At 52.8% G+C, this 17,698-nt stretch overlaps 1 protein-coding gene across 1 annotated transcript in view; it reads left to right on the plus strand.

Moving 5' to 3' along the window:
* The first annotated feature begins 2,005 nt into the window (after positions 1 to 2,005).
* Positions 2,006 to 17,698, plus strand: part of LOC102968499 (cohesin subunit SA-2-like) — a 46,705-nt gene continuing 31,012 nt past the window's right edge. Inside the window, exons 1-5 of the mRNA XM_042975207.1 lie at positions 2,006 to 2,141; positions 10,224 to 10,325; positions 10,497 to 10,622; positions 11,647 to 11,799; positions 17,601 to 17,697. Of these exons, the coding sequence (XP_042831141.1) occupies positions 2,103 to 2,141; positions 10,224 to 10,325; positions 10,497 to 10,622; positions 11,647 to 11,799; positions 17,601 to 17,697 (517 nt within the window). The 5' untranslated portion in view covers positions 2,006 to 2,102. The remainder of the gene's footprint in view (positions 2,142 to 10,223; positions 10,326 to 10,496; positions 10,623 to 11,646; positions 11,800 to 17,600; position 17,698) is intronic.

A 17,698-nucleotide genomic window follows, 5' to 3' on the forward strand; every position in this document is an offset into this window, starting at 1 on the left:
GGGCACGTGGTGCTGACTTTGGGCTTCTTCCCCAGCGCTGCTTGGGGGTCTGAATTTGGCCTGGTGACGGCCGGGGGCGGGGGCGGGGGCGGGGGGGGGATTCTGAAGTCTGTGCTGCTAGCCTGGGTGTGTCCCTGGGGGTCCCAGGACCTGCTTGGGGATCAGAAGCTGGCTGGCGAATGTGGTGAATGCAGAGGCCAGTGGGCCCAGGAGGGTGAGAGGTGGGCTGTTGGAAGGGAGGGCCCCTCCCGTTCAGACTGTTACCAGTATATCCTCCAGGAGAAATTCAGAATGCGTGGTGTCGAAAGGGTCGTCACATGGATCCCGGCTGTCACTAGGGGGTTCTTGTTTTCACAGAAGAGCAGGTTTAATGGAAGTGTTCCTTTTTAAGGGTCTGCGGAAAGCCACGGCCTTTCCGATATTCCGATGATGGTGCAGCTCGTCATTCTAACATGCACAACGAAGGAGGGGACACGTAGGGACACGTAGCCCGAAGAGGCAGGGGAGGCCTGGTTGCTGTGTCCGAACGGGGGTGGGGGATTGAGAGGAACGTCTGAGGTGGTAGGAACTGTCCTGTGCCCCCCCCCCCCCCCGAGCCAGCGTGACCACGTCGGGCACGGGTGGAATTGAGTTGAGCTGTCGTGCGTCTGTCTCAAAGAAAACGGGCGAGCTTGGGATCTCGACCCGGTGTCGCCAGTGACGCCCCCACGGGCCGTGAGTCCTGGGTGCCATTTCCTTGCTGATGGAATCAGAGTGTGGATTAGAACCTACAGTAACGAACGCACGAGTGTGTGTGTGCTGATGGCGTAGATCGTTCCGGGGCCGGTCCCCCAGCCCTCCGCCCCGTCCCACGGCTTCCGACCGCCAGCACAGGGCACGGGCACCAGTGAGTCCGCGGAGAAAGCACGGGGCCTTGTGTCCCGGGGAGGGTGTCTCTGCGGGGCCTTGCTCTGAGATCCTGGGGCGAAGCTCCTCTGCAGCGGGAGGCCGGCTGGCGACCGCACAGGAGCTCGCTGTGGTCCTGTGACGCCCCCTGGCGTAAGATTCGGGCAGGTCCCCTCCTCCAAGCCCTGCCTCCTGTAGACGGAGTGCAGTCTTACTTGGGCGAGCAGACCTACCGGAGCTCGCGTTTCCAGGGCTGCGCGGGGCGCCAGGTTCTTCGCCGCACTCAGACCTCTCCGCTTCCTCGGTCCCCGTCGCCGTCCGGGCCGCATCGCCAGCGCTGTCCCCTGGAGCCTGCCTGCCCGGCGGTTTCTGGGGGTGGCTTGGGGAGGGACGACGGTGAGGATTAACGCTCGATAATGAGGTAACGCATTTTTTTTTTTTTACTCCTTCACTATTGACACTATGCCCCGAGGCTGCTGAGGGGGGTGGTAGACGGTTTCCTGCCAAGTAAGTTCATCCTACAACCTCACCTCCGTGCAAACCCAAAGCTGTCTGCAGACTTGATTCAGCAGACAGCCCTCGAGACGTCTAGTGTGTGTGATAAACGGCGTAGATGTTGGCGTGAAAATGGTGTTGAGGCTGTAGGAAGAAGTAGGGGAGAGAGGAGACAGGTGCCAGTCGCCTGGGGTCGTGGCGCGGTGAACACAACACGGTGGGAGGGGGCTCGCACAGCCGTGTGGAAAAACCGCTCGTGTTTTGCCTTCGCGTGGAAAGTGTTCCATTTTCCCGAGTCTCAAACACCCGTGGTTGTTAAAGAGACATCGTGGATGGGATGGGGAGATGTGCCCTGGTGTGTCAGAAGCCCCGAACCGGGCGCAGTGGGAATCAGGGGCCGCCGGTCGTTTAACCCCCTTCCCAAGCATGCGGAGACGGACTGTTTTGTCCCCTCTGTGAGCCGAGCCACTCCCCATTTCTTGGCATTGTCTGACTTTGGGTGCTTTCTTTCCTCTGCCGACAACAATTTAAAAACGTCGAATTTTAAGAGCGTGTGCTGAAAAGCCCCAGCGTGTGGAACTGCCTGTAGCTCGGGAAAGACTCACCGAGCGAGTGGGGGGGTGGCTGTGTCATTACGTGGCTTGCAGCCTCAAGGGCTCCACGCAGCAGTCTGACTTTTCTCGTGTCTCAGCGAAAGGTCTGGCCAAGAGGAGGGGAACCTGATGCCCGTGTGCGATGGCGGTGGCCAGGACACCGTGCCGGTAAGTGCGCGTGCTGGCGGAATCCGTGGCCACGCTGATACACGCTGGTTACGTGGGCCTAAGCTGCGTGTTTCCCTCGGGGGGGGGGGGGAGGGAGTGACACGTTCATGCAGATGGCAAGGTGTAGACAGGAACGCGGGAGAAAAACACGGATCCCTTATAATCTGTCCCGACAGCGGTCACTAGTAACATTTTGCTACAGGGGCACCTGCGTGGCTCGGTCGGTTGAGCCCCCCCCACTTGGGCTCAGGTCATGATCTCGCGTGATCTCGCGTGAGTTCGAGCCCCGCGTCGGGCTCTGTGCTGACGGCTCGGAGCCTGGATCCTGCTTCGGATTCCGTGTCTCCCTCGCTCTCTGCCTCTGCCCTGCTCACGCTCTGTCTCTCTCTGTCTCTCTCAAAAATAAATTAAACATTAAAGAAATTAAAAAAATATATTTTCCTGAATATTCTTCTAGTTTTTTTTTTTCTTAAAGCCATCTCTGTGTCCAAACTGGGATTCGAACTCACAACGTGAGAGCAAGCGTCGTGTACCAGCCACGTGTCCCTCTTCCAGGCTTTTTATGCACGTACACACACACACACACGCATGTGTGTATTTGCATATCTGTATGCACGCATGTGTGTATTTGCATATCTGCATGCACGCATGTGCATATATATATCCTAAAATTTAATAAAAAATGAGTTCAAATTGTATATATTGTTTTATAATTTCTTTTTTTCATCTTATGAAATTTTAGGCTTAAGGATGTGCCTGGCTGGATCAGTTGCCACACCATGCAACTCTTCTGTTTTTGTTGTTATTTGTTTAATGTTTATTTATTTTTGAGAGATTTGAGAGAGAGAGAGAGAGAGAGACAGAGTGCAGGCAGGGGAGGGGCAGAGAGAGAGGGAGACACAGAATCAGAAGGGGCTCCAGGCTCCCAGCCCTCAGCACAGAGCTCCACTCGAGGCTCGAACCCACCAACCGTGAGATCAGGACCCGAGCCAGAGTCGGACGCTCAACCGACGGAACTACCCAGGCGCCCCACCCCCAAGCATGCAACTCTTCATCTCAGGGTTGTGAGTTCGAGTCCCATGTTGGGTGTAGAACCTACTAAAAAAAAAAAAATAGCAGAAACAAACAAAATAGGAAACAAGATTTGTAAGTTTCACCTGTCTCCTGAGTATCCTTGGAGTGAGTTTGCATTGCTGTGTAGACAGCAATCACAGACCACAGGGTGGTCTGTCGGCCACGTAGGAGTTTAGTTAATAACCCCTAACGTTAACTGGGTTTGTCATGTATACACGGGGGTGCGACCACAGTGTCGTGAGGTTACTGTTTTCCAGTCACTCCTGACTTGAGAATGAAAATACGTGGCGGCCCGACTGTAGCTGGGGTGGCTGCTCGGGACCTGAGATGGTGAGGGTTGGTCATCGTGGCCTCGAATGTGCGTGCGAGTCTGCAGAGTTGGCTCAGGAGCACGCAGACGGGCAGGTTAGACTGAGGCCCCCGTGGCTTTAAGCCGGCACGACGTCAGGGGTCATGCGTGTCCGGGCGCATGCAAAGCCCCCCAGGGCTGTGTCCCCAGGACGCATTCGTAGCACTGCGGTTGGCTGTTTACTGGCCACACATTGTGCTTCTGGGGCTCCACTTGGTGGTCTCCTCCCCTGATCCTGCTGTGTCCCCCTCCCCACGACCAAAATACGTGCCGTTTTTAATTTATTCGTGCTGGTCCTGGAGAGTCAAGCTCGTTTTTGTTTCAGACGCTTGGTGTGAGGGGCACCCGGGTGGCTTAGTCGGTGAAGCATCCGACTCGGCTCACGTCATGATCTCACGGCTCGTTGAGTCTGAGCCCCGAGTGGGGCTCTGTGCTGACGGCTCGGAGCCCGGAGCCCGCTTCGGATTCCGTGTCTCCCTCTCTCTCTGCCCCTCCCCTGCCTGCACTCTCTCTCTCTCTCTCTCTCTCTCTCTCTCAAAAATAAATAAACATTAAAAAATTGTTTTCAAACACTTGGTATGAAATAAACACGTATTGAAAGTGTGTGGTTTAACACACGTGGACACCTTCTGGGCATCACCGCCATCAGGATGATGACTATCTCCACCCCTCCTGCCCCCTCCAGATCTTGTAAGCCTTCGCAGTGGCAGACCCAACACCTCTCCACACCCACTCCAGTCTGCCCTGTCCCTGACCGTGACACTGTGTGCATTTCCTAGAGGGTTATATACAGGGACTCACGCACTACGATTTCTTTTTCTTGGTGCTCGGGCATCATTCACTCAGCATAATTAAGTATGTTCGCATTCAACCATATTGGAATGGGTCGGTAGTTCATTCCTGTATTTTCTTTATTTTTTACTTTTTAAAAGTTTATTTATTTTGAGAAAGAGAGACTGTGGGCAGGGGAGGGACGGGGTGTGTGTGGGGGGGGGGGGACAGAGAATCCCAGGCAGCATCAGGGCAGAGCCCGAAGCAAGCCTCGATGTCGTGAGCCAGGAGATCACGACCCCAACCAAAACCAAGAGTCACAGGCTTAACTGCCCGAGGCCCCCAGGCGCCCCGGTTCATTCCTTTTATTACAGAGTGGTTGCTGCACCTGTGGACCGACCACCGTCTGTGTGTCCGTTTACTGTGGACAGGACATTTGGGTTGTTGGGAGGTTTCCTTATCCCTGATAAAGCTGCCGGGAACATTTGTGCACAAGCCTTCGTGCGGAAAGATGCCTCTGTTTCTCTCGGGTAAATGCCAGCGGCACGGTGACTGGTAGGCACACGTGAACGTTCTAATGGCGGTGGGTTTGCAGTTCCCCTTCCCTAGTGCCTAATGACGTGAGTGTCGTCCACTAAGGGCCCCACCTGTGTGTATCTTCAGGCGAGGACTCTGTTAAAATCGTTTGTGACTCTCCTCTATTGAGTGGTTTGTTGTTGAGTTTTGAGACTTCTTTTTTAATGAACTTAATTTTTTTGAGAGTTCTTTTTTAAAAATATTTTTGAGAGAGGGAAAGAGAGAGCATGAGCACGGGGAGGGGCAGAGAGAGAGAGAGAGAGAGAGAGAGAGAGAATGTGGACCAGGGGAGGGGCAGAGAGTGGGAGACACAGAGTCCGAAGCAGGCTCCAGGCTCCGAGCTGTCAGCACAGAGCCGGACGCGGGGCTCGAACCCACGAACCGTGAGATCATGACCTCAGCCCAAGTCGGAAGCTTAACCGACTGAGCCCCCCAAGAGCCCCTGTTCAGTACCGTATTTTTAAGCAGATTATCTTCTTTCGGTGGAGTTGCCTTAGCAATTTTAGAAAAGGTCAGTTGACCATATTTGCGTGCTTCTACTTCTGGACTCTGTCCTGTTCCACTGATCTACGGGATATCCTTTTGCCGACTACCACACAGTCTTGATTGTCTATGGCTTTATACTAACGTTTGAAATGAGTGCGAATCCTCCAATGTTGTTGTTTTTGAACGTTACTTTGGCTGTTCGAGTTCCTTTTTCTTTCTATACATTTTAGAATCAGCTTACTAATATCTAGCAAAACGTAGGCAGAGATGTTGATTGGGAGTGCACCGAATCCAGATCACTTTGGGTCACGTTCACATTCTAATCCTCTGAAGTCTTTCAGTCCATGAAGGTGGGATGCATTTCCATTTCTGTACATCTTCTTTAATTTCTTCCGGCAATGTTTTGTACTTTTCATTGTACAAATCTTTCACCATCTCGGGTAACACTTAAGTATTTTATTCTTTTTGATGCTATTGTCAAAGTCCCCTACTATTATTGAAATGTTATCAATGGGTTTCTTTTTTTAAAAAAAATTTTTTTTAACGTTTTATTTATTTTTGAGACAGAGAGAGACAGAGCATGAATGGAGGAGGGGCAGAGAGAGAGGGAGACACAGAATCAGAAGCAGGCTCCAGGCTCTGAGCCATCAGCCCAGAGCCCGATGCGGGGCTCGAACTCACAGACGGCGAGATCGTGACCTGAGCTGAAGTCGGACGCCCAACCGACTGAGCCACCCAGGCGCCCCTCAATGGGTTTCTTTATGTTTGTTATTAATTGATTTATATACTTAGGTGTTCCAAGTTGGGGGCATAAATATTTACAAAGCTCTAGATGGCTTTGATTACATTGAGATACTTTCCTTCTATTCTTAGTTAATTTTATTTTTTAAATGTTTTTATTATGAAAGGGTGTTGAATTCTGTCCGATACTTTTTCTGAACCTGTTGAGTTGATCATGTGATATTTTTCCTTAATCCTGTTGACATGGTGCCTTACGATGATCAGTTTTTGTATGTCAGACCAACCTTGTATTCTAGGAATAAGTCCCGCTTGGTCATGCTGTCTAGTCCTCTGAGTTCCGTTCGCTGGTATCTTGTTGAGGATTTTTACATCAGTGTTCATGAGGGATGTCCGTGTGGTTTCCTTGTAGCGTCTGTCTGGCTTTGGAATCTGAGGAATGCTGGCTTTCTGGAATGAGTTGGCAAGTGTTCCCCCCCCTCTTCAATGTTTGGAAAAGTTTGAGAAGGATTGGTGTTAGTTTTCCTAAAATCCTTTGGTAGAATTCCTCAGTGAAGTCTTCAGGTTAAAAGCTTTTCTTTTCAGATTTTCTATTTCTGTGTGACTTAGTCTTACTAGGTTTTGTGTTTCTAGGAATTTGTCTATTTCATATACGTCATCCCGTTTGCTGCTGTGATGTTATAAACCTGTTTCTGTGGAATCTGTAATAATGCCCCCACTTTCAGTCCCGATTTTCGTAATTTGAATCTTTACTCTTTTGCCCTTAGCCCATCTAAGCTAAAGGTTTGTTAACGGTTATCTTTTTTATTTTAAGTTTTATTTATTTAAGTAATCTCTACACCCAATGTGGGGCTTGAACTCACAACCCCAAGGTTAAGAGTTCCATGCTTTTCCAACTGAGCCAGACAGGCACCCCAAATCTGTTATCTTTTTGAAGAACCAGCTTTTGGTTTCATTGGTTCTTCTCCATTGTTTTTCCATTACCTATTGTGTTTATCTCCGTTTTAATTCTTTGTTAGGTCCTTCCTTCTGCTACCTTTGGATTTAATTTGACGTTCTTTTTCTCATTCCTCAAGTTGTAAAGTTGTGTTGTTGATCTAAGATCTTTCTTGGTTTTTGGTGCCAACATTTACACCTGTAAATTTCCCATTAGCACCACTTTCCCACCATTCCAAAAGCTTTAGTTATGTTGATTTTCATTTGCATTTGTCCCTAAATATTTTCTTTTCCTTTTCTTTTTTAAAAAAATTAATTTATTTTTTATTTTTTAAATTTACACCCAAGTTAGTTAGCATATAGCGCAACAATGATTTCAGGAGTAGATTCCTTAATGCCACTTACCCATTTAGCCCATCTCCCCTCCCACAACACCTCCAGTAACCCTCTGTTTGTTTTCCATATTTAAGAGTCTCTTACGTTTTGTCCCCCTGCCTGTTTTTTATATTACTTTTGCTTCCCTTCCCTTGTGTTCATCTGTTTTATATCTTAAAGTCCTCATATGAGGGAAGTCATATGATAATTTGTCTTTCTCTGACTAATTTCACTTAGCATAATACCCTCTAGTCCCATCCAAGATTTCATTCTTTTTGATTGATGAGTAATACTCCATTGTATATATATAAACCACCTCTTCTTTATCCATTCATCCATTGGTGGACATTTGGGCTCTTTCCATACTTTGTCTATTGTTCATAGTGCTGCTATAAACATGGGGGTGCACGTGTCCCTTTGAAACAGCACACCTGTATCCCTTGGATAAATGCCTAGTAGTGCATTTGCTGGGTCCTGGGGTAGTTCTATTTTTAGTTTTTTTGAGGAACCTCCATACTGTTTTCCAGAGAGGCTGCACCAGCTTGCATTCCCACCAACAATCCAAAAGAGATCCTCTTTCTCCACATCCTCGCCAACACCTGTTGTCGCCTGAGTTGTTCATGTGAGCCATTCTGACAGGTGTAAGGTGGTATCTCATTGTGGTTTGGATTTGTATTTCCCTGATGATGAGTGAAGTTGAGCATTTTTTCCTGTGTCGGTTGGCCATCTGGATGTCTTCTTTAGAGAAGTGTCTATTCATGTCTTTGCCCATTTCTTCACTGGATTATTTGTTGTTTTGGGTGTTGAGTTTGATAAGTTCTTTATAGATTTTGGATACTAACCCTTTATCTGATATGTCATTTGCAAATATCTTCTCCCATTCTGTCGGTTGCCTTTTAGTTTTGCTGATTGTTTCCTTCGCTGTGCAAAAGCTTTTTATTTTGATGAGGTCCCAGTAGCTCATTTTTGCTTTTGTTTCCCTTGCCTCCGGAGATGTGTTGAGTAAGAAGTTGCTGCGGCCAAGATCAAAGAGGTTTTTGCCTGCTTTCTCCTTGAGGATTTTGATGGCTTCCTGTCTCACACTTAGGCCTTTCATCCATTTTGAGTTTATTTTTGTGTCTGGTGTAAGAAAGTGGTCCAGGTTCGTTCTTCTGCGTGTCGCCGTCCAGTTTTCCCAGCACCACTTGCTGAAGAGACTGTCTTTATTCCATCGGATGTTCTTTCCTGCTTTGTCAAAGATTAGTTGGCCATACGTTTGTGGGTCCATTTCTGGATTCTCTGTTCTGTTCCATTGATTGTCTGTTTTCGTGCCAGTACCATAGTCTTGATGATTACAGCTTTGTGATACAGCTTGAAGTCCCTGTCCCTAGATATTTTCTAATCTCCCTTGTGATTTCTTCTCTGAACCACTTGTTCTTTCATAGTTTTGTGAATTTTCCAGTTTTCCTTCTGTTATTGATTTCTACTTCATACTGTTGTGGTCAGAGAAGATACTTTGTATGTTATCTGTCTTTTGAAATCTAATAAGACTTCATTGGTGGTCTAACGTGTAGTGTATTCTGGGGAATGTGCTAAGAACACATGAGCAGAAGGTGTGTGCTGTTGCTGGGTGGAGGGTTCAGTATATGTGTCTTAGATCTAGTTGGTTTGTTAAGTCTTGTTTGTCCTCACTGGTCTTCTGTCTGGTTGTTCTGTCCTTTATTAAGAGTTCAGTATTGAATCTCCAGCTGTTGCAGAATGATCCATTTCTCCATTCCATTCCATGAACATGGTATAGCTCACTGTTTCTGAAAGCCTTATTTGATTTTTTTCATCAAAATCTTGTAGTTTTCAATACACATATCCTACACCTATTTTGTTAGGTTGATATCTAAGTATTCCATTTTGGGGGAACTGTTGTAATAGCTACTGTTTTCTTGTTTTTTTTTTTTTTTAATTTCAGTATCCAGGTTTTCATTGCTTGTTTTTAGAAATATGATTGATTTTATTAAACTGACCTTGAATTGGCCTTGCTAAATTCACTTTTAAGTTTGAGGACATGCCAATCTATCTCCAGCGTGTTGCTGAGGCACAGCCTTCAGTGTGCACACATATCAGTGTGGGGTTCCTACAAGCAGAACCAGATGTGTGTTGTGGTGAGGTTATCAGTGGGCCAGCCAGCCTAGTACTACAGCCCTCAGATGTTCTCGTTTGTGGAAGACTGTCATGTGGTGGTGTCACAGAGGCCCACAGTGTAGGGATGCAGGGGTGTGGGGCACCCACAAGTGGGCACACTTGTCCTGAAGACCATCTGTGCCCCAGGATGGCCCTTATGGGCTCACGGTATCCGTGAGCCCCTGGTGGGTCGGACGCTAGTGGGCAGGGGAGCATCGAGTCAGGACAGGCATGGCCGTGGTTCTTTCACTGTATCTGCGCTGGTCCCCATGCAGTAGCAGCATCCCACTAGGGAAGGCCATGCTCTATTGGGCAGGTGTGCCCAGGAGTGACGCCCAAGTTCTGCTGTCTGCACATGTGACCCTTGGTTCTGGGTTACTCTCCCTGTGCCCCTTGAGGCTGTGGTGGTCTCAGTCCTGCTTCTGCGGGGCCACTGGGCCCACCCCTCCCAGAAGGACAGGGAGAGCCGGCTCATATCATGGGTCTTACCTCCCCCAGCCTTGCTGGTCACTGGCCTGAGCTCCCCATCTCTATCTGGGGCTCTGACCAGTGGGGTGATGGGAACCCCATATCCCTGAGAGACAGTCCTCAGGATGGGGTTTAAGATGGCTTGCTGTCCCCAGGACACTGGTGGTTTGTGGCAGCGGAGGCTTGTGTCTGAGCACCCAGCTGAGGGCGTGATGACAGTCAGAGATCCTGGCCGAGACCTCTGTCCTGCAGCAGCGGTGGGTGACATGGGGTGGCCACCCTCCTCTCCCGGGGGCCCCTGGTGGGGATGGGCAGTTCTAGTGGACACTTCCTGCCCCCTGGGTCCTGGAGTTAAGGGGTCCTCTCATTAAGCTGGCCTCCACTTAGCACCATTTCCTGGCCCTTCCCATCCTGCTCTCTGGCTGTAGGTGCAGGAAGGACCCTCAGGGATCCGGGATGTCAGTGGGATTGGATTCCGACGGCGTGGGCGGGCCACACGCAGGAGGTACAGGAACGAGGCTGGCCAGTTCATCTCCATGGTGACCTTCTTTGAGGTGATGTCCGGGAGGAGGGGCTCCATACCGGTATTGACCACTGTGGGGAGGGCTGGGCGGGCTGGGTGGTGCTGTGCTCCCCTGTGCCGGGCCAGGTGCTGCCAGCTTGAGGACTGGGTCCTGGAGGCTTCTCTCTACTGCCTGCCCACCAAACCCCAGGCCCACCAGGGCCCTGCAGGCCAGCGCACTTCCACTGTTGGTCTTTGGAGGTGGTGTCCTCTCCTGTGTCCGCAGATGGGGTGTTCCTTCCCTCCCCCATCCTCGGACATAGCATCCCCTCCCTCGTCCTTGGACACGGCGTCCCCTCCCCCAACCACGGACATGGAGTACCCTCCCCCAACCATGGACACGGCGTCCTCTCCCCCATCCTCGGACACAGCATCATCCCCGACCATGGACACGGAGTCCCCTCCCCGACCATGGACACGGCGTCCCCTCCCCATGCTTGGACACGGCGTCCCCTCCCCCAACCATGGATATGGCATCCTATCCCCTGACCTTGGACACAGTGTTCCCACCCCCTGACCGTCCTCAGACACGATGACTCCTGCTCCCCTCTTCAGGCTCAGTGTCCCCTCGCTGCTCCCTGGCATCGATGCCCCTGCCTGGGGGTCTGGGGAAACCCTCCCTGCTCCCTGGCATTGATCCCCCCACCTGGGGGTCTGGGGTTGCTCCTGCACCCTCCGTTCCAGGTGCCTGAAGCCCCCTCCCTGCCCAGGGTCTCAGGTGATCATGGACCCCTTGCAGCGGGTACAGGACAGGCCATGAGGAGCTGAGAGCTATTTGGTGTGAAAGTGTGAGCACATGGTGACAGGTGGGCACCCCCAGGGGGTGCGGCCAGTTGTCTCCTGAATGTCCAGGTCTCCTTCATAGCTGTGTGCTCCCGATGGTCCAGGGTTCCTGCCTAGGGCCACCACGGTGCACCCCTGCGTCCCCGGGTGTGTGTGGGGGGCTACACCCTCCTCACCTGCCCGGGACACAGGGTGTGCGGTGCAGCCCGTCACATCCCACTCTTTGGTTTCAGGCTCAGGGAGCAACCTCGGGGGCCCAGGATGCCCGTGGGCAGGGCACCTGCCGGCGAGGGCGGCCCCCGCGGAAGTACCGCAAGAGGAAAGTGGCCATCACCGCAGAGGTGACCCTGTTTGAGATGGTTGCCCTGGGGAAGAACTCTGTGCAGGTACCGCCCACCGCAGGGGACGTGGGCTGGATGCGGGCGCGACACACGCTGCTGGGGCCATCAGGGGCTGAGTGTCCCCACAGGGTCAGGACAACACTGGCCACAGCTCTGTGCTGCCCTGTGTGCCCAGCCGACAGGTGTGCCGGCCATATATGCCCGTCACACGTGTTCACTGCCGCCTGTCACACACCAGATCACACACACACGTGCTCACCGCCACCTAGCACACACCTGATGACACACACACATGCTCACCACTGCCCGTCACACACCTGATGACACACACACGTGCTCACTGCCACCCATCCCACGCCTAATCACATACACACGTGTTCACCGCTGCCTGTCACGCACCTGATGACACACACACGTGCTCACTGCCGCCTGTCACACGCCTGATGACACACACATGTGCTCACCACCTGTCACACGCCTAATCACATACACACGTGTTCACCGCTGCCTGTCACGCACCTGATGACACACACTCGTGCTCACTGCCGCCTGTCACACGCCTGATGACACACACATGTGCTCACTGCCACCTGTCACACGCCTATTCACATACACACGTGCTCACCGCTGCCCGTCATGCACCTGATGACACACACATGTGCTCACCACCACCCGTCACACCCCTAATCACATACACACGTGCTCACCGCCCCCCATCACACACCTGATCACACATGTGCTCACCGCCGCCCGTCACACACTTGATGACACACACACATGCTCACCACCACCTGTCACATGCCTAATCACATACACACATGCTCACCACCGCCTGTCACATGCCTGATCACACACGTGCTGACACCCGCCCGTGACACACCTGATGACACACACACGTGCTCACCACCACCCATCACACGCCTAATCACATACACACGTGCTCACCGCCACTTGTCACACACCGGATGACACACACACACACGCGCTCACTACCACCCGTCACACACCTGATGACACACAGATGTGTTCACCACCGCTTGTCACACACCTGATCATACACGTGCTCACTGCTGCCTGTCACACACCTGATGACACACACATGTGCTCACTGCCGCCTATCACATGTGCTCACTGCCACCCTTCACACACCTGATCACACACACAGACGTGCTCACCACCTCCCGTCACACGCCTGATCACACACGTGCTCACCACTGCCCGTCACACGCCTGATGACACACACATGGGTTCATCACCGCCTGTCACACATCTGAGCACACACACGTGCTCACCGCCACCCTTCACACACCTGATCACACACACACGTGCTCACCACCGCCCATCATATGCCTGATCACACACACGTGCTTACTGCCATTTGACACACCTCTGATCACACACATGTGCTCATTGCTACCCTTCACACGCCTGATGACACACACATGTGCTCACCACTGCCTGTCACATGCCTGATCACATACACACATGCTCACCACCACCCGTCACACGCCTGATCACACACACACATGCTTACCACCTCCCATCACACACCTGATCACACACACACATGCTCACCTCCACCTGTCACATGCCTGATGACACACACGTGCTCACTGCTGCCCGTCACATACCTGATCAGACACACATGCTCACCGTCACCCATCACACACCTGATCACACATGTGCTCACCGCCGCCTGTCACACGTGTTCACCACCACCCGTCACATGCCTAATCACACTCACGTACGCACTGCCACTGTTCACACACCTGATCACACACGTGCTCACTGCCGCCCGTCACACGCCTGATCACACACACGTGCTCACTGCCACCCGTCACACATTTGATCACCCACACACGTGCTCACCGCCACCCATAACACGCCTGAACATACACACATGCTCACCGCCGCCCATCACACACCTTATCACACACACACGTGCTCACTGTCACCTGTCACACACCTGATCACACACATGCTCACCGCTGCCCATCACATGTGCTCACCACCACCCTTCATACACCTGATCACACACACACATGATCATCACTGCCTATCACACACCTGATCACACACACACGTGCTCACCACCGCCCATCACACACCTGATCACACACACGTGCTCACTGCCACCAGTCACACGCCTAATCACACACACATGCTCACTACTACCCGTCAAACGCCTGCTCACACACACACGTGCTCAGCACTGCCCACCACATGCCTGATCACACACATGGTCACCACCGCCGTCACACGCCAGATCACACACGTGCTCACTGCTACCCGTCAAATGCCTGATCACACACACACGTGCTCAGCACTGCCCATCACATGCCTGATCACACACACGGTCACCACCTCCCGTCACACGCCAGATCACACACACGTGCTCACTGCTGCCCGTCACATGCCTCATCACACACTTGTGCTCACTGCCACCCTTAACATGCCTGATCTCACACACACATGCTCACTGCTACCCGTCACACACTTAATCACACACACGTGCTCACTACCGCCTGTCACACGCCTGATCACACACACATGCTCACTACCGCCTGTCACACGCCTGATCACACACACGTGCTCACTACCACCTGTCACACACCTGATCACACACACACATGCTCACTGCTGCCCTTTACATGCCTAATCACACACGTGCGCACCACTGCCCATCACACATGCCTGTCTCACATGCTCACCACTGCCCTTTACACGCCTGATCACACACACGTACTCACCACCGCCCATCACATGCCTGATCACACACATGCTCACCACCGCCCATCACACACTTAATCACACACATGTGCTCACCACCACCTGTCACACGCCTGATCACATACACACATGCTTACCACTGCTCATCACACGCCTGATCACACACACGTGCTGACCATTGCCCACCGCATGCCTGATCACACACGTGCTCACTGCCACTTGTCACATGCCTGATCACACACACATGCTCACCACCACCCCTCACACGCCTGATCACACACACGTGCTCACCGCTGCCCCTCACACGCCTGATCACACACTTGTGCTCACTGCTGCCCTTAACATGCCTGATCACACACACACGTGCTCACAGCTGCCCTGCCAACTGTCACATGCCTGATCACACACACACGCATGCTCCCCACTGCCCATCACATGCCTGATCACACACACATGCTCACCGCCGCCTGTCACACGCCTGATCACACACACGTGCTCACTGCCACCTGTCACATGCCTGATCACACACTCATGTGCTCACCACTGCCCATCACATGCCTGATCACACACACATGTGCTCACTGCCGCCCGTCACACGCCTGATCACACACACGTGGTCATTGCTGGCCCATAACACACACACCATCACACCTGTGTCCTCACTGCTGGCCTGTCACATGTGCGTCATCACACACACGTGCTCACTGCCACCTGTCACACGCCTGATCACACACTCATGTGCTCACCACTGCCCATCACATGCCTGATCACACACACATGTGCTCACTGCCGCCCGTCACACGCCTGATCACACACATGCGGTCATTGCTGGCCCATAACACACACACCATCACACCTGTGTCCTCACTGCTGGCCTGTCACATGTGCGTCATCACACACACGTGCTCACTGCCACCTGTCACATGCCTGATCACACACTCATGTGCTCACCACTGCCCATCACATGCCTGATCACACACACATGCTCACTGCCACCTGTCGCACGCCTGATCACACACACGTGCTCACTGCCACCTGTCACATGCCTGATCACACACACATGTGCTCACTGCCGCCCATCACACGCCTGATCACACACACGCGGTCATTGCTGGCCCATAACACACACACCATCACACCTGTGTCCTCACTGCTGGCCTGTCACATGTGCGTCATCACACACACGTGCTCACTGCCACCTGTCACATGCCTGATCACACACACATGCTCACCGCCGCCTGTCACACGCCTGATCACACACACGTGCTCCCCGCCACCTGTCACATGCCTGATCACACACTCATGTGCTCACCACTGCCCATCACATGCCTGATCACACACACATGTGCTCACTGCCGCCCGTCACACGCCTGATCACACACACGTGGTCATTGCTGGCCCATAACACACACACCATCACACCTGTGTCCTCACTGCTGGCCTGTCACATGTGCGTCATCACACACACGTGCTCACTGCCACCTGTCACACGCCTGATCACACACTCATGTGCTCACCACTGCCCATCACATGCCTGATCACACACACATGTGCTCACTGCCGCCCGTCACACGCCTGATCACACACATGCGGTCATTGCTGGCCCATAACACACACACCATCACACCTGTGTCCTCACTGCTGGCCTGTCACATGTGCGTCATCACACACACGTGCTCACTGCCACCTGTCACATGCCTGATCACACACTCATGTGCTCACCACTGCCCATCACATGCCTGATCACACACACATGCTCACTGCCGCCTGTCGCACGCCTGATCACACACACGTGCTCACTGCCACCTGTCACATGCCTGATCACACACACATGTGCTCACTGCCGCCCATCACACGCCTGATCACACACACGCGGTCATTGCTGGCCCATAACACACACACCATCACACCTGTGTCCTCACTGCTGGCCTGTCACATGTGCGTCATCACACACACGTGCTCACTGCCACCTGTCACATGCCTGATCACACACACATGCTCACCGCCGCCTGTCACACGCCTGATCACACACACGTGCTCACCGCCACCTGTCACATGCCTGATCACACACTCATGTGCTCACCACTGCCCATCACATGCCTGATCACACACACATGTGCTCACTGCCGCCCGTCACACGCCTAATCACACACACGCGGTCATTGCTGGCCCATAACACACACACCATCACACCTGTGTCCTCACTGCTGGCCTGTCACATGTGCGTCATCACACACGTGTGCTCACTGCCACCTGTCACATGCCTGATCACACACTCATGTGCTCACCACTGCCCATCACACGCCTGATCACACACACATGCTCACCGCCGCCTGTCGCACGCCTGATCACACACACGTGCTCACTGCCACCTGTCACACGCCTGATCACACACTCATGTGCTCACTGCCGCCCGTCACACGCCTGATCACACACACGCGGTCATTGCTGGCCCATAACACACACACCATCACACCTGTGTCCTTACTGCTGGCCTGTCACATGTGCGTCATCACACACGTGTGCTCACTGCCACCTGTCACATGCCTGATCACACACTCATGTGCTAACCACTGCCCATCACACGCCTGATCACACACACATGCTCACCGCCGCCTGTCGCACGCCTGATCACACACACGTGCTCACTGCCACCTGTCACACGCCTGATCACACACTCATGTGCTCACTGCCGCCCGTCACACGCCTGATCACACACACGCGGTCATTGCTGGCCCATAACACACACACCATCACACCTGTGTCCTCACTGCTGGCCTGTCACATGTGCGTCATCACACACGTGTGCTCACTGCCACCTGTCACATGCCTGATCACACACTCATGTGCTCACCACTGCCCATCACACGCCTGATCACACACACATGCTCACCGCCGCCTGTCGCACGCCTGATCACACACACGTGCTCACTGCCACCTGTCACACGCCTGATCACACACACATGTGCTCACTGCCGCCCGTCACACGCCTGATCACACACACGCGGTCATTGCTGGCCCATAACACACACACCATCACACCTGTGTCCTCACTGCTGGCCTGTCACGTGTGCATCATCACACACGCGTGCTCACCTGCGCTGCTGCCTCTGCAGACGGCTGTCGAGGAGTGGGTCCAGTCTTACAAGGAGGACAGGGAGCTGGCCCTGCTGGACCTCATCAGCTTCTTCGTCCAGTGCTGTGGCTGTGAAGG

The sequence above is a fragment of the Panthera tigris genome, chromosome X (genome assembly GCF_018350195.1).
Source record: "Panthera tigris isolate Pti1 chromosome X, P.tigris_Pti1_mat1.1, whole genome shotgun sequence".
Taxonomy (NCBI): Eukaryota; Metazoa; Chordata; class Mammalia; order Carnivora; family Felidae; genus Panthera; species Panthera tigris.